Source organism: Equus przewalskii, chromosome 20 (assembly GCF_037783145.1).
Source record: "Equus przewalskii isolate Varuska chromosome 20, EquPr2, whole genome shotgun sequence".
Classification (NCBI taxonomy): Eukaryota; Metazoa; Chordata; class Mammalia; order Perissodactyla; family Equidae; genus Equus; species Equus przewalskii.
In genome coordinates this window covers 28,159,511-28,180,158 of record NC_091850.1, presented here as the reverse complement: position 1 = coordinate 28,180,158, position 20,648 = coordinate 28,159,511, and the positions used below count along the sequence as shown (strand labels likewise).

General features: G+C 33.8%; 1 protein-coding gene across 5 annotated transcripts in view; it reads left to right on the top strand.

Moving 5' to 3' along the window:
* The window catches only part of NIPBL (NIPBL cohesin loading factor), a 195,300-nt gene extending 175,404 nt beyond the window's left edge, over window positions 1–19,896 (top strand). For 2 of the 5 annotated variants that reach the window (XM_070586980.1, XM_070586978.1), the window contains 13 exons: window positions 2,821–2,961; window positions 3,065–3,158; window positions 3,849–4,003; window positions 4,514–4,604; window positions 6,599–6,772; window positions 7,180–7,370; window positions 9,241–9,348; window positions 9,817–10,017; window positions 13,519–13,665; window positions 15,341–15,615; window positions 16,909–17,083; window positions 18,171–18,359; window positions 18,918–19,896. In XM_070586980.1, the coding sequence (XP_070443081.1) occupies window positions 2,821–2,961; window positions 3,065–3,158; window positions 3,849–4,003; window positions 4,514–4,604; window positions 6,599–6,772; window positions 7,180–7,370; window positions 9,241–9,348; window positions 9,817–10,017; window positions 13,519–13,665; window positions 15,341–15,615; window positions 16,909–17,083; window positions 18,171–18,359; window positions 18,918–19,283 (2,307 nt within the window). In that variant the 3' untranslated portion in view covers window positions 19,284–19,896. Of the gene's footprint in view, window positions 1–2,820; window positions 2,962–3,064; window positions 3,159–3,848; window positions 4,004–4,513; window positions 4,605–6,598; window positions 6,773–7,179; window positions 7,371–9,240; window positions 9,349–9,816; window positions 10,018–13,518; window positions 13,666–15,340; window positions 15,616–16,908; window positions 17,084–18,170; window positions 18,401–18,917 lie in introns of all 5 variants that reach the window. The other 3 variants (XM_070586981.1, XM_070586979.1, XM_070586982.1) reach the window with 3 other exon arrangements.
* Window positions 19,897–20,648: the final 752 nt, after the last annotated feature.

Sequence of the window (20,648 nt, the reverse complement as noted above, 5' to 3'; positions counted from 1 at the left end):
AAGTTCCCAGTGTTCCTGAGGAGATAATTTTAAGTGTTTTCTCTACTAAACAACTTCTACTACTATCGTCAGTTTTTTTGGTGATCTAATTAACCTAAGTTCTAAGTGAAAACCTCAGGACATCCTGAGAAATTTTAAGCACCAAGGAAAGTAGCAGAAGATAAATACGTAAAAACAACGCATAATACTTCTGAGACCCAATTTTATCTTCAGGGCTTGTATTTGATCCAGAAATAAATTGATTAGCATGTAATCTATGGCTAATAATAATAGCTAATATTTATTAAGCACAGTGCCAGGCACTTCGAAGAATTTTACATGCATTATCTTATTTACTTCGTGAAGTAGGTACTGTTATCTCAATTTTACAGATAAGGAAACTAAAACTTAGAGAATATAAATAACTTGCCAATGTCACACAGCTAACCAGTCCCACAGCTAGAGTTCAATCCCATGTCTGTTTGCCTCTAGAGTCTACACTATAATGTAACTTGTATAAATAGTCCTCATTTGAACCAATATTTTTTGAAAGCAAGGTTACTTTGAAAACATTTTGTACAATTAGATACACACACACCAGATGTAAAGTTTTATATAAATAAGGCCATCTCATATATAATAGACACCTTTAAAAAATTTTTCGTTTTTTATGTCCTACCCCCATCTTTATTCCTCCTTGTCTCAGGAGAAGTAACCTGGAATAGCCTTACATACTTTATCTCTGCTTCTATAATTGTGGACACACACATATATAAATGATTGACCAAGTTTTTAAAAAAATCACGTCATGTTATATACATATCTGTTAGGCATTTTTACTAATTTCAGATCACCTGATATATATCTGATTCATTCTTTTGAATGACTGCATATTATCCATTTTATGGATGTCCTATGATTTATTTAACAGTTTCCCATTTTGGCAGGTATTTACATTGTTTCCTGTTAATGATAGCCACTACAAACAGTTCCTTAATAAACATTCCTATTCATATACTTTTAAATACTGGTGGGTTTTTTTTATTTGGGAAAGATTCTGAGGAATGGACTTGCTAGGTTGAAAGACTGTTTTTTGGGTTCTGGTTTGGTTTTTAATAGATGTTGCCAGATTGCTGGTGGACATGTTTTATGGCCTCTTTGGAAACCAGTACATGACTATCTGTGTCATTTTTGTACTCTGCTAGTCTAACAAGTGTAAAGGAGTAGTTCGTTGTTGCTTCAGTGTCCTTTCCTTGATTTCCAAGAGAATTGATAGAAACCAATTCCAAGAGTTTTTTATGATATAAACCAATTAGACTTGATATTCTGTAACTTAACTGTTCGTATCATTTGCCCATTTTACTTGTGGACTTTTTTTTTCTCTTTTTGAAAACTCTTTAATCTCGGTGTTTTAGATATTGAACCATCTTATGTTACATTCATTTCAAATATTTCTTTTTAGTGTTCTGTTCTTTTCCTTCATAATTTCTATCTTTCTTTAAAATTTTCTTCTAGAGTTTGAGGATATTTCTTTTACTTCATTTTCCAGGCCAGTAATATTAAGAGTGGTTTTAAAAAATGTTATTACATTTTTTAAAAAAAATTTTATAAGTGATTCTCAAATGAATTTATCTTACTTGACAAAAACTGTTCTATCCCTAGACACCCACTTTAACTCATCCCCTGTTGCTTAAAGGAAGTGAGAGTAGAAGATGGCAAGGGAACAACAGGATTTCTGTGTTACTTAGAAAGAAGTATTCATTTTGCCTATTTTTTAAAATTTAATCCTATGGGTATTCTGAAAGGAAGGATGAACACAGGATGGGAAAGTTTTTAACCAGTGAGGTAATGAGCTCAAAGAGTCCAAAATGAGTTGTCAATAACCTGTTGCTAAGAATAGGGAATGATAGCTTGGCTAGATAAGAACATAATGCTGAAAGCCTCACTGTATGCACACACACAAAAATGAGAAACTTGGTTGCCTTTGGGCAGGAAAACTAGGTAACTGAAAGACAAGGGAGTGGGAAAGAGACTTTTGTAAATCCTTTAATTTCTTTTGATTTGTTTTTTTTAATGCTCTGTTTTTTTTTAAAAAAAAAACTGCTTAGTTTCTTAAGTTTAAAAACTTTTTTTAACTTAAAAAAATTTAATATAGTATTTGAAATTTTAAAGTAAAGAATCCTTGTACCTAGTTCTGGGATTCTACATTTTCATCTATCATAAAAAGGATTAACACAGGGCTTCTCAAACTTAGCACTTTTGACATTTAGAACCAGGTCATTCTCTGTTGTCAACAAGTCTTCTGAGCATTGTAGGATGTTTGGCAGCACCCCTGGCCTCTATCCACTGGATGCCAGTATTACCCCCCCTACACCCCTGATGTGACAACCAAAAATGTCTATAGATATTGCCAAATATTCCTTGAGGGACAAATTCACCCCCAATTGAGAACTACTAGGTTAACGTACCCCAGTTTGAAAAATGCTAAATCTTAAAAACTGTATCAGTCTTGGTAAAATACTTGGTAAAAAACAAAATACCTTTGTTCAGAATTGACTTGTGTTGTATTTTAAGGAAAAAAAGAATAACTATAGCATTGTGGTTAAGTGACCCAAAGGTCACATAGTAAGTTAATGGCAGAGCTAGAATCCAGGCTCCTGGCACTATCTGGTGCTCTTTCTTCCATACCTTAAAATTAAGTTCTTTTCTAATAGTTTTTTGTTTGTTTTTTTTTTTAATGAAACTTTACATAGATAATACCTCAATCCCTAAATACGTAAAGCTATATATAGTTTCTTTTCAGATTTTGATATTCATAAAACACCAATTTTATTCTTACAGACACAGAATGATTTCATGGTTATCTGTAATGTTGCAAAAATCCTAGAACTGGTTGTACCACTGATGGAGCATCCAAGTGAAACTTTCCTTGCCACCATTGAAGAAGATCTAATGAAGCTTATCATCAAATATGGCATGACTGTAAGCATTCAGTTTACCATCTCTGTATTGATTAGTCTATAATTTTCAAGTGATATTTGTCTTTAACTTTTGTCTAAACAGTAACATTTTCTATATCTTTTAGGTAGTACAACATTGTGTGAGCTGTCTTGGGGCAGTTGTAAATAAAGTGACACAGAATTTTAAGTTTGTTTGGGCCTGTTTCAATAGATACTATGGTAAGTTCAGTGCCTGGGCTTTAAAATTATTCTGCTAGATCCTGCAGTGTGTCTGGCTCCTTTTTAACACTTCTGATAAAGGGTAGCATTGAGGGAATTGTAAGAGGTATGATTGTCCTCTGTGGTCCACTCTCAGAAACAGTATTTTCTACTATTCAAAAGATAATCTTTTTATTCCCGTAGTAACCCAGTATGATTACTTCAGAAATTTATCTCTTCATAAGTAAGTGTTGGTGAGTTTTCTGCCACTATGTAAAATTTAAATATCATTTTTTCTTATGTTAATTCTTTCAGGCTCTAAGGAGTGCCCTCATAATTCTAGATATATTTAATACTTAGAACCATTAGTAAAATTTAATTGTAATTCATTAGCAGTAATTATTTAAACATAACAATTCAAAGATAAAGGGCAGGGCTGGTCCGGTGGCACAGCAGTGAAGTTCACACGTTCCATATCTTGGTGGCCTGGGGTTTGCCGGTTCAGATCCCGGGTGAGGACATGGCACCGCTTGGCAAAAACCATGCTATGGGAGGCATCCCACATATAAAGCAGAGGAAGATGGGCATGGATGTTAGCTCAGGGCCAGTCTTCCTCAGTGCAAAGAGGATTGGCAGTAGTAGCTCAGGGCTAATCTTCCTCAAAAAAAGATAAAGGGCTTATTATAAATAAATATTTCTTATCTTTGTTAGGTGCCATTTCGAAATTAAAAAGTCAGCACCAGGAGGACCCAAATAACACTTCACTTCTAACAAACAAACCAGCACTTCTTAGATCTCTTTTCACTGTTGGAGCACTATGTCGGCATTTTGATTTCGATCTGGAAGATTTTAAAGGCAGCAGTAAGGTAAAGATCCTGATATTAATTACTTAGTATCCTGTAAAAAATAGAACTCTGTGACTTTGTGAACTGAAAATGACTGTAATGACCCAAGATGAAGGCGGCATTAGAGTAGTCTGGTTTAATGAGAATTCTGAAACAGTGCTACATAAAACGTAGTCCTCCAACTGACCCATGAACTGTGGTCTGTTACGCAAGTTATGTCAGCTTTCTTAACAGTAGGCACACGGTTTAGGTCAGCCGCTTTTTTTTTTTTTTTTTTTTTTAACTTTTTCGATGAAGGAGCAGTACCTTGGTTTATATTCTGGCACAAGCTTCTTTGTCATATACTTTTATTTTGAATGCCACGGTTCTAAAATTTATGAATTTATAAATTTATTGGTGGTTTATTCTTTAGTAAAGTTCACATTTAGAAGTTCTTACTGTTGGCTTTTAGGCATTCTTTTCCTTTATAGTGGAAAACTGATCTAAGTTACTCTTCTTTATACACTTTAATGTGGTTTTCTTCCCCTTTAGGTTAACATAAAGGATAAAGTACTTGAACTATTGATGTATTTTACAAAACATTCAGATGAAGAAGTACAAACAAAAGCTATCATTGGTCTAGGTAAGTTAAGTCTAAATTTCTTTATGGTTTTTTGTTGTTTGAGAAGTTGAGCAAGTTTTAAAATATTGTCAGTCTAAACTGTTGATTTATTTAAGTATGTTTCTATTCACAGAGGATCTGTTGTATAGAATATAGGACTGGGGGTTAAAACGCCTGGGTTCCATTCTTGCTCAGCCAGTGATGTCCTAGGTAACCTTGAGCAAGTCACGTAGCTTCTTTCAGTTTCCTCATTAGTAAAATAGAGATGACAATACTGTCTCCTCCCCATACTTCATGGTGTTTTATAAGAACAGTCATTAAAACACTTTGATAAAGAAAGATGATGTAGAAGAATTTTGTGCTTTTCCATATTTTTTAACTTGTTCTTTTTCTTTGCAATGCTTTGTCATTATATGTATCTACTGCTTCTAGTTAAAACAATGGGCAGTCTACACAGACTTATTTACATGGAAGCACATGGGAACTAACCCAAAAGGAACGATTTGGATATGCATCTGTCCCATATTATTTTTCCAGGAGCATTGATGTAATACATATGTCTTTGCAGAGGGTTGGGTCTTTGTGGCTTATCTGGAAAAATTTTGGAATATGGGAGAAATATGAGAAGGATAATACTAAAGTACCTGAATTGAATACACTTTAAAAAAATACAAGAAGAGCACTCTGTCTAGGTTCTTGTTTTGTTATTGTTGTTGTTTGTTTTTATTTTGTGCAAATACACATAGAGCTACTCAGTAAGCTAGTCAATTAATAACTTATTTGGAAACTTTATTTCGGTAGCATTAACAAGGTTTATAATTTAATGTGCATGGATAATTATTTATATTAGTCTTTTGAATAAAAATGAGTAATAAAATATCCTAAGTTACTCAAACCTCATTAAATGATTACTAATTTCTTGAAATTTAAATTTTATCATCTTATTCTTCCTTCATCCCTTTCAGAAAATTACATATAGCAAATATAGTAAAAATTCAGATATCGCTTACTAGGGAGTTACGTTGGTGCAGTATTTCCTTCAAGCCAAATGTATACCTTTGAATATTTAGTCTGGACATAAGTTGTATAAAGTGGCAAACCTAATACTGTTGTATCTAATTCAGAAAACAAGTATTGTAAATTTTAACTTAAAGAAGCAGCACTATCCAGAAAATAGTGCCTCTACACCAGTTAATAAAAGACATCTTGCCTGGGCCATAGTTATCCTGTGTGACCTTGGGCTAGTTATGTGATCACTCTATGCTTTGAGTTTAGTTTGTTATTTGGCATCAATAATACTTGCTGTCATCAAAGATCTTCGTTTTATCTCACATCAACATTTTATATAAATAAACATAGATATTATTTTGCTAGTTATTAACTTGTGGTTATAGAAACAACATTGTGGCTTCATTATAATGCCATATGAGAAATAAATGGAAGATACTCTTATCTTTAGTTTATTTTAGAATTATTTGGTTTCATCAAATGGATAGTTTTCAATATATATTTTTATTAATAATGCCAATGTAGTACTTTCTGCTAGGGATCTAAAAAATGTTTACAGACATTACCTCTTAAATCCTGAAAATATCCCTTTGAGGTAGGTGGGTGGTAAATATTATTGTCCCCGTTTTACAGATGGAGAATTGAGGCACAGAGAGATTATGTGACTCACCCAAGGTCACACTACAAGTCAGTGGTGGAGCCAGGAATAGAACCCAAGACTCCTGACTCCTAATCCACTCCCCTAGCCACTAGGCCCTGCTCCCTCCTCAAGGTTTCCTCTTGTGTGAAATTCTCCTTTGAAATGCAATTTCTTGTTTTTAATTCATGGGGAAAGAAGTGCCTGCTCTAATACTTCTCTAGGTAAGGCCACCAGCATATTATTCCAGTCATTTTAAGTTTTAATTTTTGAAATAAGGAGCTCTTTATATAATTTATCAACATTTTCATTGTGTTATATTTAATTTTAATGTGAGTATATCAAGAGATTTTTTTTCTCTCTTCTTTAGGATTTGCCTTTATTCAGCATCCAAGTCTAATGTTTGAGCAAGAGGTGAAAAACCTATATAATAATATTTTATCTGATAAGAACTCCTCAGTAAATTTAAAAATACAAGTGTTAAAAAACCTCCAGACCTACCTACAAGAAGAGGATACACGTATGCAGCAGGCAGATAGAGACTGTAAGTGAAAATATATTTTTAAATTTCATGGTGCGGCTACAATTAGGATACTCTCTGACTCGTTTTTAATCCAGATATCTAAATATCCTTGTCTATTAGATGAAGGAATTCAGTTAAAGAGGAGTCTTTAAGTCCATAGCTAGGCTTTAAGGTATTCATAAACTTCCTAAAATAGTTTGTAAAATTTAATGTATGTGCAAACATTAACATTTTAAGAAAGGAAAGGAGCATAGTTCTTACCAGGTTCTCAAAGGAGCCTCTGACAAACACACACAACAGAAAAAAAGACTAAGAACCATTGAGCCAGAGCACTGGCTCTAACATTTTGTCCTTTGCACTATGGCCTAATTTGGTGTATTTAGTAAAGTTAATATACATGTTGTTAATATGTTTGCCTCTTTTTGTAGGGAAGAAAGTTGCAAAACAGGAAGATTTAAAAGAAATGGGTGATGTTTCCTCAGGGATGAGTAGTTCCATCATGCAGCTTTACCTCAAACAGGTGCTTGAGGCTTTTTTTCACACCCAATCAAGTGTACGCCACTTTGCCCTAAATGTCATCGCATTGACTCTAAACCAAGGTCTTATTCATCCAGTTCAGGTAAGTATGTTTCGTAGCATCAGCACTTACTAAAAGAGCCAGATTTGTTATTTGATGACACTGTGATTAGAGAATAAGTAGCTTTTTATTCCTCTTAGTTGTTAATTTTATTTTTGTTCTAAATTCTTAAGCATCCAAGTTTTAGTCCATCTCTTAGGTTGTCATTACTGCAAAATACACATATATTCATAAAGTTTCCTCTATTAAACATACTTCCAAATTATATTGGTAGACCATATGCTTGGAATCATTTTTCTAAGTAGGGATCATAGACTTGTTTTAATCTTCATTGACTGTTATCCCTAAGAACCGACAGCTTGCATGTCAAGAGAGTTAACTAGGGTTAAGAGTATAATCTAACTGGTAAACAGGGTAGATTTTAGTCCAAAGAAAAGTAAATTATATCGTCTGATCTCAATTCCTTCCTTTGTAAATTGGAGATAATGTCAACTACCCAGCATCTCAAAGGACTAAATGACGTAATAAAGCCATAATAGTATTACTCCGGATTGGCAGCTAATGCCAGTGTAGTAGTATACACCATCTGATGTGTTCAGGAGAGTGCCATAGGCCACAGAAGTGAACTTAGTAGATAGCCAAAGCCTGTACCCTTCAAGATTTTTATTTTGGCTTTTTCTAAAGTATGCTGTGTGTAAGTATATTGTGTTCTTTTCTGTGTCCTGAAGCACAGCACACTAGTGAATATTTAGGCTCTTCTTCATGACTCAGGGTTATCCTCATCAAGATCACTTAATAAAATGTACAGTAGTTTATTGAGACTCTCAAATTATTGACATACTTAGGGCTCTTTCCTGGTACTCTAAAATGGCCTCAGGTGGTTGTGCTTTTTTAAACATTTTTTTTAACTTTACACTTGAAAAAACTGCAAGAGTATGCAGTGAACTCCTTCATACTCTTCACCTGTATTCACCATTTGTTAATATTTTGCCACATTTGCTTTCTCTCTCTTCATACATATATTTTTTTCTGAATCATTTGGTAGTAAGTTTCAGATACCATAGTTCTTCACCTCAAAACACTTCAGCATATGTTTTCTAAGAATGAGAACTGTTTTTTGTAAAACCATAAGGCAGTCATCAAATTTAGAAAGTTTAACATTGATGCAGTATTATTGAATATACAGTCCATTTTCAAATTTTGCCATTTAAGCCAATAGCATTCTGTATGGACTCCCTCCTCCCTACCCCGCCACTGAGAATTTAATCCATGATCACCCATTTCACTTAGTGCCATGTCTACTTTTTTAAAGTTGTTTTTTATATTTGTTGTTTTTCTGGCCTCCATCACTGCTATCTGATTCAGATTCACTTAACACAGTGATGATGTTTCTTGACTTTAGAAGTACAATGAATATGACTATTACCAAAATACTAGCTATCCAGCTGATCATTGAAGGCATATCTAAAATCAGCTTTGTGGGAAAGAAGTCTATTTTCCTAGTTTTGAGTATGGAAGACAAATTACTTTTTGCCCTACATTATCTTTACTAGCAGATTAAGTCAAGTTTGAAAAATTATTGGATTATACATTTGCAGTATGTATCATAATCTTAAGTGGATATTCTTAGTGTGGGAGCTCTTCATGTTTAAAGAACCTTAAATTCACACTGAAATTGTTTAAATTGCACCACATCAGTATTTTTACTGATGTTCCAGTCCTTTTTTGCTTTAAACTAAATCTAAGGGAAGAGTAATCATTTTTAAAATAATACTAAACATGGCATTTATAGGAAGGCCTATAAAGCTAAATTCATATATCCCAGATATACAGCAAGTGTTAACATATGTCTAGATACATATAGGGCTTTTACTACTGTGATGTCTTATAAATCCTTTATTTTTATTTCCAGTGTGTACCATATTTAATTGCTATGGGCACAGATCCAGAACCAGCTATGCGGAACAAGGCTGATCAGCAGCTTGTGGAAATAGACAAAAAATATGCTGGATTCATTCATGTATGTATTTTTAAATTGTATAACCTAAATTTAAACATCTTTCTTTGGTAACCCATTTCTTTGGTAAATATCCTGCCCATGTTCATATTAGAATAAAATATTTTGTTTAGTACTTCTAAACATGCAACTAAGTTTGTCCTCCAAAGTGTTTGTTCTTATTTAAAATTAACTCTTAAGATTGAGCTAGAGGTGACAGTCCAGCAAGCACACTGGATTAAAAATCAGATTGCATAGGTTTTAGTCCCTTCTGTGTGATCTTGGCAGTAGTAATGGCTCTTCTGAGTCTCTATTTTTTTCCTTCTGTAAAAGAGGATGTTGTCATAAATGATCTCTGATGTTCCTTCCAGCACTTGCATTTTATGATTTTATTTTAAATAAGAAAATGAAATAATGAAGTTAGCCTTGGATTATAATGCTCAAAGTATATTTTTTATTTGATTCTTTTAATGGGGCTTTTATTGATTGCAGATGAAAGCAGTGGCTGGTATGAAGATGTCTTACCAGGTACAACAGGCAATCAACACATGCCTAAAAGATCCTGTAAGGGGTTTCAGACAAGATGAGTCGTCTAGTGCTTTGTGTTCACACCTTTACTCCATGATCCGTGGAAACCGCCAACACAGACGAGCCTTTCTAATTTCTTTACTCAACCTCTTTGATGACACAGCAGTAAGCATAAAAACCTTACTATTTTAAGAAAAATGTTCTGTAAATCTTATGCCTAAAGTAGTCACTATTTTTTAAATATTACCATTTTAGTAAACAATAATGACGATATTAAATGTGTTTCTTTAAGTCTTCCATGTTAATTACAAGGCATACGGTCAAAATCGAAGGGAAAATTTTGTATGAGAATAAATATAATGAGGGACAAAGTATGCAGTTGTCCTTTGATATCCACGGGGAATTGGTTCCAGGACTCCCCTATGGATACCAACATCCGAGGATGCTCAAGTCCCTTACGTTAAATGGCGTAGCGTTTGCATATAACCTACGCACATCCTCCTGTATATTTTAAATCATCTCTAGATTACTTATAATACCTAATATAGTGTAATGCTATGTAGATAGTTATTATCTGTATTGTTTAGGGAAAAATGACCCAAGAAGTCTGTACATGTTCAGTGCAGACTCAACCATCATAGGCCTTTCAATTCATAGTTGGTTGAATCCGTGGATGTGGAGGCTGCTGATACAGAACGCCAACTGTAATTGTGTCTACAAACAGAGTATCTTACAAACTTTGATAACGGTTCCTTTAAGCATATCTTTAAATAAGCTATATCACTAAACTATCACTTTCACAGATAGATTACCTAAGTAAGTAAATAAGGTAAAATTTCACTCATTTCTGTCTGACTTAAATATTCTTAGAATAATTGTTTTAAGTTTTTGGCTGGTGAGATCCGTATTTGTTCAACTTGATTTCCTTAATGAAGAATCCACTTTTGTGTAATTATAATTTTGACCCTTTGGGCTGTTGTATAATTGGGTCAGCCAGGACCATAAGCCAAGAAGACAGAACATCCTATTCTTTACACTTCCCTCTTGATTTATTCATTCATTTTTATACAAATATTTATTCAGCACCACCTGCTATGTGGTAGCCATTGTGCCAGGAGATGAAGATAAAATAGCAAATAGGTCAGATGTGGTATCTGCCCACATAGAGCTTACCGATCAGTCTCTGTGCATAAAACTTCAAGAAGAACAAAAGAAACATTTTTTTCTTATTTTAATCGCTTCATAGCTTGACTTTGTTGCTCTTCCAATACCAGAATTTTTCAACATAGCAAAATTAAAATTACCAGAATGTAGAAACCTTACTAGATCTCTTTTTTTTTAAGTACTGCAGGAAATTTTTGGATATATGATCTAGCAAATAAATACTATAAACGTCTAGTTCCGCAATACTTGGAATATACTTTAATCATCTCCACCACCATCATCATCATCATATTATCATCAATATTAAGTGAAGCTTTCATTGTGTGTAGGATATTGTGCTAGGAGTACAAAATGGCCTGATATAGTGCTCTTGCCCTCATTGGATCTTACCTCCTGTTGGAGGTGATAGGACACAAAATAAAGGAAATTTAGTTAAGGTTAGCATATCCTTTGTGCTAAGTGGTTTGTATCAGTGATACTGCTCTGGTCCTCATCTCTCTCCTGAGCCTCATTCCTACGTGGTTTTACTGTCTGTTCTGTGTCATTAGCTTGATGTTCTGTCAACTCAGCATGTGAAATGCTAAACTGGAAATCCAGTTCTCATAATGCAGTAATTTCTTCTGACTAACTCCAACAAAGGATGTCAGAGAAGGAACAAATTACTGAAGGCCTAGGGAGATAAGATGAGATGGATCTACTATTTAAGGCAGGTGTGAAAACATGAATAAAGGTACAAAGATAAGAATGTGTGAGAAATAATGAATAGATTGTTGTTTGACTAGGGCAGAAAGGTCATAGTGAGGTATGGGTTATGGAAGATCTTATAAACAGTAGGAAACCATTGAAAGTGTTTGAATAAAGTGATGAGGACAGGTGCCACAGAGCATTTTAAGAGCACACATTTTTTTAGCATTGTGTTCACAGTGGAGGTAATAAGGGATTGATCTATTTTGACAATAGGAAAGAAAAGAATGGACAGTAGGAAAGGAAAGAAGAAATGTTGTGAGGAAGGAATAAATTAAGTGAGACTGTGAGAAGAATAGCCAAAGGATAACTGGAGTATTTTGTCCTGAGCACCTGAGAGAATAACAGGATTGTTGCCAAAAATAGTTTGAAAAGGAGTTGGCTTAAGAACATAGAAGAGGAATAGTCAAAGAGCTAGGAAGAAGATTTCAGGAAGGAAAGGGTAGATAATAGCATCCGATGCTACTGAGAAGTCAAGGAGAATAAGAAGTAAAAAAATAGAGTGGAATATTTGGTGGACAGAAACAGTCAAGCAGTGATGGACGAAAAAATGATTTTAACTAATTAAAGAGTAGTGGGGAAGATATGGGCAAAACAGCTCTAGACTATTCTTTTAAGAAGTTCGATTTTTGAAAAAAATAAGAGCAATTTAGGAGTTCTTTATAACCAAAGTAGAAGAATTTCAGAGTTTTAGAAAGGTTTATTCATAGTAGTCCTGAATTTCCAGTTTTAAGAGAAAAAATATGTATAAATTACAGTGTTACAACTAATAGATGAAGTAAGATTCTGTGTCAACATTTCCCGAACTTTAACATGTATGTGTTGATACATATTTAAAAATAGAAAATAGAGTGAGAGTCCCCTGAATACTATGAGCAAGTTTATTCCATCTGTTTTGGTTGTTGCTTACTGCTGCTGCTCCTGAGTTTTAAGTTTGGACAGCAGGATAAGGAAGATGGTAGGAGGGGGTCTTTTTTGATTGCTTTGTTTTTTTTTTAAGCTGTGTAAAATGTTTTAAAAGAATTTAAATATTAACGTGTCTTTCTGTTTATGTTCTGTATGATCATGAAATGCTCAAAGTCTCCGTTTGTAACTTCTTTTAAATTTTACTTCTTTTTTTCCCTTAAATTTTGCCTACCTCAGAGTTTTTATAGTGTGAAACTGGTAGCACTGTCAGAACGATTCTGATATTCTAAATTACCTATACCTAGGAAACTGACAAATGCCTTATAAGTACATGAATTTTTTTAACTCTCATATTAGTACTATAATCACCACGTATTTTTGAGGGCAGAATAGTAACTGTGTGTAACTGATCTCCAGTGTATTAAACTCTTAGAAGCACAATGACAAATAATTATGAATGCATCTGTATACTTTCTGATGTGGTATGGATTTATCATAAAGATTCCATATACTCTGTAAGAAAACTTCAGGGAATTCCACTTGGGTGCACTAAGAAATTTCACCTCTTCCCTTCTTGAGGTACCACAGTATAAGTCATTATGAAATCTCTTTAAATGGGTATAAGATTATTTTATAAAATCCATTTCTGTTCACCCTCCTCCCTTTTTCTTACCTCCATGCCTCCCTTCCTCCTCTGCCTCCTTCCCTCCCTGCTTCCCTCTCCCTCTGTCTCTCTCTTTCTGAAACAATTAACTGAGGTGAAAGTGCCCTGTAATATTTTTTTCTGAAAAGACTTTTTGGATGGATTTCTAGATTATCCACTAAACGTGTACCTTTTTTTAAAATTTACAGAAAACAGAAGTGAATATGCTCTTGTATATAGCAGACAATCTAGCCTGTTTTCCATACCAGACACAGGAAGAGCCGTTGTTTATAATGCATCATATAGACATTACACTCTCAGTTTCTGGTAGTAACCTACTGCAGTCATTCAAGGAGGTAAGTTACACACATTACTATTCTTAACATATCTGTCAAAGTGCAGGCATGCTATTTTCACTGTTTTGTTTCTCATTGTTCTTTTTATTCTTTTCACAGGTATATAAAATCTTTCTAAATGAATTTATTGAAATCTGGGCAGTGCTTGAATTGGGGAGAGAAAATGGGTTGCCATTTCATTTTTATTAAGAAAGACCTAAGACCATTCCATTCCAGATCATTTAGATGGATTTTATTTATATATACATGTATATGTGTGTGCGTGTGTATATATGGATATGGATTGTTCTTTGATAAGCCATCCCACTTCTTTATTTCTCTCACTTTAAGCACTGACCTTAAGTGTTTGGTATCCATTCATATATTCATTGAAATCTCATTTTAAAGCATCTTGCTGTTCTGTAAATCTGGTAATGCTGTAGATCACAATAGTAAACTCGAGGAGATGTGGATATGGATATAGATATAGATAACCTACTTACAAAGAAACACAGAACATTTATAGTAACTATTGATTTCCTTGTCCCTGAACACTGGCATCATATTATGTGCAAGTTGGCATATTGTGTGCCCAAAATGTTTACTAAATTTTTTGTTATAAATCTTATATCTTTTATTTTGTGGTTTTTAGGAGGAGATGTAATTGGTTTAATTGTAAAAGCACTCGATGTAGCACTGGGCACATAATAGGCACTCAGTAAATTCTTTATGAATTAATTGGCATATTTTCATGTGCCTGATGATACAAGTAGATCTTATTTTGCAAAATCGTAGTGCTCAAAACTCAGCCTGGTCAAACTAGTAAATCAGGGAGATTATTTTAATACCTAAAGATTAGAATTACAGAGGTATCCAAATCCTTGCTACTTGAAGAGTGGACCAAGACCAGCAGCACTGGCCTCCCCTGAGAGCTTGTTAGAACTGCAGAACCTCAGGCCCCCCCAGACCTGCTGAAACATAGTCTGCTTTTTAACAGAATCCCTAGGTGTTTAATATGCACACTAAAATTTGAAAAGTTAATAATTTCCCAGGAACTTTAGCCATCATTTTATCTTATTTTACTTTACTTACTATTGTGGACATACTTGTGAATGTTTCTCCTGTCTTATTTCTTAACAGTTACCTTTTGAATAATTGCTTTGTGATCTGAACTACCCCCCTCTTAAACCCAACTGACTTTCTTTTTAAGAGCTAACAGTTTATAAAGTACAAAGAAACAGAATTTAAGTATTAAGAAAAGTTGCATATTATCTTGCTGAAAAGTTCTTGAGAGTTTGATATAAACTGGACGTGTTCAAGCCTGTTGTAGTCTCAGTTAAATTATAATTACTGCTTTTCCTTTATAATGGGTTATCTATGTACCAAATTGATACTTTTATAACTAATTTATCTCCTGTCATGATCCTCTAAGAAAATTGTTTCCCTTTGAATGGTTTTTGAGGGGGGATGAGAAGGGGAGGAGGAGTGGATTATAAATGATTTTATTTGGTTTTGGAACTTAATTTTTCCCACAAGGGTTACATCTCCAGTTGTTTATGGAAAGTCAGAGGGCTTTAATGCATAAAATGTTAATTTAAGGATGCTTTTTGAAGCTGTTGAATGGATCATATGTATATTTGTTAGTGGTATTTTGTTTTTATCGTTTTTCAAACAGAATAATTTCTTCTTTTTGCAGTCAATGGTAAAAGACAAAAGGAAAGAGAGAAAATCATCACCCAGTAAGGAAAATGAGTCAAGCGAGAGTGAAGAAGAAGTTTCCAGGCCTCGGAAGTCACGGAAACGTGTGGATTCAGATTCAGATTCAGATTCAGAAGATGATATAAATTCGGTGATGAAATGTTTGCCAGAAAATTCAGCTCCTTTAATTGAGTTTGCAAATGTCTCCCAGGGTATTTTATTACTTCTGATGTTAAAACAACATTTGAAGAATCTCTGTGGATTTTCTGATAGGTAAGCTTACATAAGCAGTGAGAGCAAAAAAGCGTTACTTTGTTCAAATAATAAAGAAATATGAAACCCAGTTTTGACTGTATTCTTACTTTAATATTTAAAATGCTCCTTTTGAAAAAGGACTTTCTTCCTTTTTAGTGCTAGAATATTTTGTTGTATGATATACCATAATTTGTCCATCATATTATTGAAGAGAGAAAAAATGTATTCCCTTACTTGGGGATAAAGCATTATAAATTAAAGGACTTATTTTGTTGATTTTCTTAAAAAGATCTCAGTAAAGAATTAGGCTAATCTTAAAATAAATTGCAAATTTAAATTTTTAAAGAGCTGTGAATGAAGAATAGGTGCAAACCAACTACACTGAACTCTAACAGAATCCAAATAGTCTTTAATGTGCTCTATAAAGTAAGAAGTAGAAAAGTACTAATTATTTTGAGTGCCCCATAATTTTATCCACCATTAGTCACTATAGGTATCTTTCTTCTGCCTGTACCCATCGAATTTTGATCGTTTTCCGCATTCATTGAAACCTTACATTAGGAATCACGAAGTTAAATGTATGTAGGGAACAGATAAATGAAATGAGTAAAGTGGACCTGGTAGAAGGTCAGTGGCAAACAGGAAAGAGCATGTTTCATCTAAAGGGGTCAGATGTTACTCAGATGTTCATCAGTTTGTTACCACAGAAGAGGGTAGCCACACTGTGGCCAGAACTTCTACTTTTTTGCTTTCACTTTTTCAAGAAGTTAGATAATTCAGATTTTTATGACAAATATGTTGATGTTAAATGTTGGCAGCCAAACAAAATAATTTAAAACCTCATAAGGTTTTGGGACAGTGTTACATAGTTGGAAAATTTTTTAAGCAGAATTGGTAATAATATGAAACAGGTTTGTAAATAGTCATTCTGGCTGCTGTGTAGAGAATGAATAATTGGGAGCAAAAAAGTAGAAGGAGGTAAACCTGTTAGGTGGTGTTGAGTAACTGTATTAAAACTGTCCTGCAATCACAATCATGGTATTAAAAAATAGACATGAGAAACTGCTTCCATTTAAATGATGCCTCTATTCAAGACAAATACTGATGGAAACAAGAAAATATTGTTCTTTTAATCTTTGCCTTCATGCTTTTACTTCCCTTTTTTAAAATTATTTGTATCTTGTGTACAAGTTCATTGAAATCTTTATGACAAAAAGTTTAACTATTAGTAAATAAAATTTAACTAGAATCAGTGTAAATGTAAATGCCTGAAAAAATTTTTAAGTTAATGGTTTTGTTTTCCCAAAACAGTAAAATTCAGAAATATTCTCCATCTGAATCTGCAAAAGTATATGATAAAGCGATAAACCGAAAAACAGGAGTTCATTTTCATCCCAAACAAACACTGGACTTCCTGCGGAGTGATATGGCTAATTCCAAAATCACTGAAGATGTGAAGAGGAGTATAGTAAAACAGTATCTAGATGTGAGTAGTAAAACCAAAATATATTTCCTTCTAATTAATGACTTTTTTGAAAAATAAATTCTTTTTGGGGGAGATAGCTGCCTCCTTTACAAGTAAGCTTCATGAAATATCAAGATCATTTTTCTCTGTGTGGTTTTGAGTTACTTTAAGCTTGCCTTTCCCATTTTACCCATTGCATTGTAATTACTTTTTCCTAGGAAATACCAGCCCACCACCAATTTCATTTTAGCAAAAATGGGAGTTTTCAGGCAAGTTTTAGGAAAAACCTATGCCTGTGTATGTATTTTTTTAACTCAATAGATTACATATTTATATTTCATAAAAGGGAAAACTGTGAAAAATCATCCTCCTACCCTCTTCAGCCATTCTGTTCCTCTCCTTTCTGGCAACCAATATTACTATTTCTTCATGTATTCTTACAGAAGTAATACAAGTATATATATTTGTATATCTCTTACATATATACTCATCAAGTGTGTGGGGGTGTGTGTATATAAAATGCCCTTTTAAAATGGCTCTAAGAATAGGCAAATTCATAAAGACAGAAAATAGAATAAAGGTTACCAGGGGCTGGAGGAAGGGAGGAATGGTAAGTTATTGTTTAGTGGGTACAGAATGAATTTCTGTTTGGGATGATGAAAAAGTTTTAGAAATGACAGTGGTGATGGTTGCACAACGTTGTAAATATACTTAATGCCAATCAATTGAACACTTTAAAATGATTAAAATAGTAAATTTTATGTTTTTGTGTATTTTACCACAAAATTTTCTTAATGTTGAAGAAAATCTTTTGAGAGACTCCTAATATATTGTCTGTATCTGCTTTCAGACTACAATGGCAGAGTTGAGTAGTTATAACAGAGACTATATGGCCTGCAAAGCCAAAAATATTTACTGTCTGGCTCTGTACAGAAAATGTTTGCCCATCCCTGACTTGGACAATAGCTAAAGTCTTTTTTCACCCACACTAAACTACTGCCACAGAAAACATTTAGGAAAAAAAATTAGAGTGAAAAAGAAAGCATTTAGAGATTTGACAGTCTTGTTTGAAATATTTACTGAAAACTCTAATATCTAATTTTTGTAGTTCAAACTTCTCATGGAACATCTGGACCCTGATGAAGAGGAGGAAGAAGGGGAGGTGTCAGCTAGCACAAATGCTCGGAACAAAGCAATTACCTCGCTGCTTGGAGGAGGCAGCCCTAAAAATAATGCAGCAGCAGAGACAGAAGATGATGAAAGTGATGGGGAGGATAGAGGAGGAGGCACTTCAGGGGTGAGGCGGAGGAGGAGTCAACGTATTTCGCAGCGTATTACGTAAAATGATTTTTATGTGCTTATATATGTCAGTCTATTAAATGTACACCAAGTAATGTAATACTTATGAGAGAAAACATTTTGTAGATAGAGATTCTCTACTTAACCATTTATACATCCTTTTGTAGAAAGTTTAACATAAAAGACAATAAAAAAGAAAAAAACAGAAATGAGATTTATCCAGCATAAAGGATTATTAATTTTCTTTGGATTGTATTAATGTGTGTTATCGTTTTTATTGTTGCTAAGTTTTATGTAGCTTTATGGTTCATATGTATATATAATTTTATATATCAATAAGAGTAAAGACACGGGTACAAATTAAGAGTTTTATGGTTTTACAAGTATGTTAACCCCTTGGCGCTGGCGGTCACGGTGCGTCTCATTGCCAGCAATGGAAGTGTGCTGGGAAATCCCAACACCCGGCGTCAAGGGATTAAAAGCAATAAAAACAATAATTTCACTAAAATTCTTTTGTGTAACACTTGGTCTTTTTTCCCCCCTCCCAATGTTTTAGTCATTGAGAAGGTCAAAACGAAATTCAGACTCTACGGAGTTGGCAGCACAGATGAATGAAAGTGTTGACGTCATGGATGTCATCGCTATTTGCTGTCCAAAGTACAAAGATCGACCACAAATTGCAAGAGTAGTACAGAAAACCAGCAATGGCTTCAGTGTTCAGTGGATGGCAGGCTCCTACAGTGGCTCCTGGACTGAGGCTAAGCGCCGTGATGGCCGCAAACTGGTGCCTTGGGTAGACACTATTAAAGAGTCAGACATTATTTACAAAAAAATTGCTCTAACGAGTGCTAATAAGCTGACTAATAAAGTTGTTCAGACTTTACGATCCCTGTATGCCGCCAAGGATGGGACTTCCAGCTAATGAATTTGTACATGCAGCCAAATTTACAGGAATTTTTTTAAAAGGCAGAAAAACTTGAAATATCAACATTCTGGCAAAAAAAAAAATCAGTTTTATGAAGAGTAAGAATGGAACCTGGGATGCAGGAACAAAAGAAGGAAATGTTGGGCAAACATTTTTGTGGGAGCTCCCTTCGCTGTTGTGCAGCAGAAACAGATTCTCAGTTCATTTTTACTCCCACTGTATTATAGTTTAACAAAAATTGTTTATATCTTGGAAAAAACTTTCTGTTTAAAAAATAAACAAGTGAATGTTGGAAATTAGTCTGTTAATGTTCTTAATAAAGTGTTCTTGGAGTTTAACCTAGCAGCGGATGGCTTTCTTTAGCTTAGCCCAGTTTCCAGGGAAGCATTGTTTTTTCCAGGCTGTAAAATGGCAGAATCTCCTGGATATATAATTTATTCTGTTGAAAAAAAAAAAAAGCATGCAGTATCTATGACCTATCTGCAGAAGGAGTTTTTGTAAATGTAGATTTTGATGTATTAGGTCACCCTGAAAACAATACAAGAAAAGGGATCCCCAGGCAATCTGGTGGAGCGAATACTGCAATAAATTTTTTTACTTCTCTTTGTTACTTGTCTGTTTCCATTTGAATTTCTTATTGTAAAGATCTGTTTAAATCCATTTATATTATTTTACAGTCTTTTATGTAAAATTTATTATATCACTGGTTTTCAAAGCAAAACATAAAATATTGTTTATACAGTTTGTATAGGCTGACTTCTGAATAATTGGTATCTATTATTTTCATTCCCATAAGAGGGTGTAAACAATTAACTCCAGGGTTTTATTGTATCCTGCAATATTTAGTATTAACTATTATGATTTAGCACTGTGCCAAACACATTTTCAAGAGTACATTTTGATATAAAAAGAAACTATAGTTTATTCCTTGTATGCTTCAATTTCTTTCTAGTGATGTCATGATGGTAATATTTATTTTTTAAACCTCGGGAAAAGATAACAGTCTTGGGGAAAGATAATCATGCTATTTTGGGAAACTAGCATTTCTCTTAGTTAAAATATGCCGTGTGTTATTTTAGAAATAGAGATGAGTATGACACTTCGTAATTACATTACATTTTTCACAAGTTATTTTTTAATGCTGAAAAAGGAGTAATTTTATTAGTTGAGATGTTTATTCATTTTCTATTCTAAACGTTTTATACATCTTTTGGGAGCAGTTGTTTACTTGTTATTCCAAATGGGGATGTGGGTATTTAATCAGTTGATTTGCCTAGTTGATGCTTAGAAATAGTAATGCCTGAAATTTACAGGAGATGAGGTCTGTTTCAGATTTAACTCAAAAATTGTGTACTTATTTTT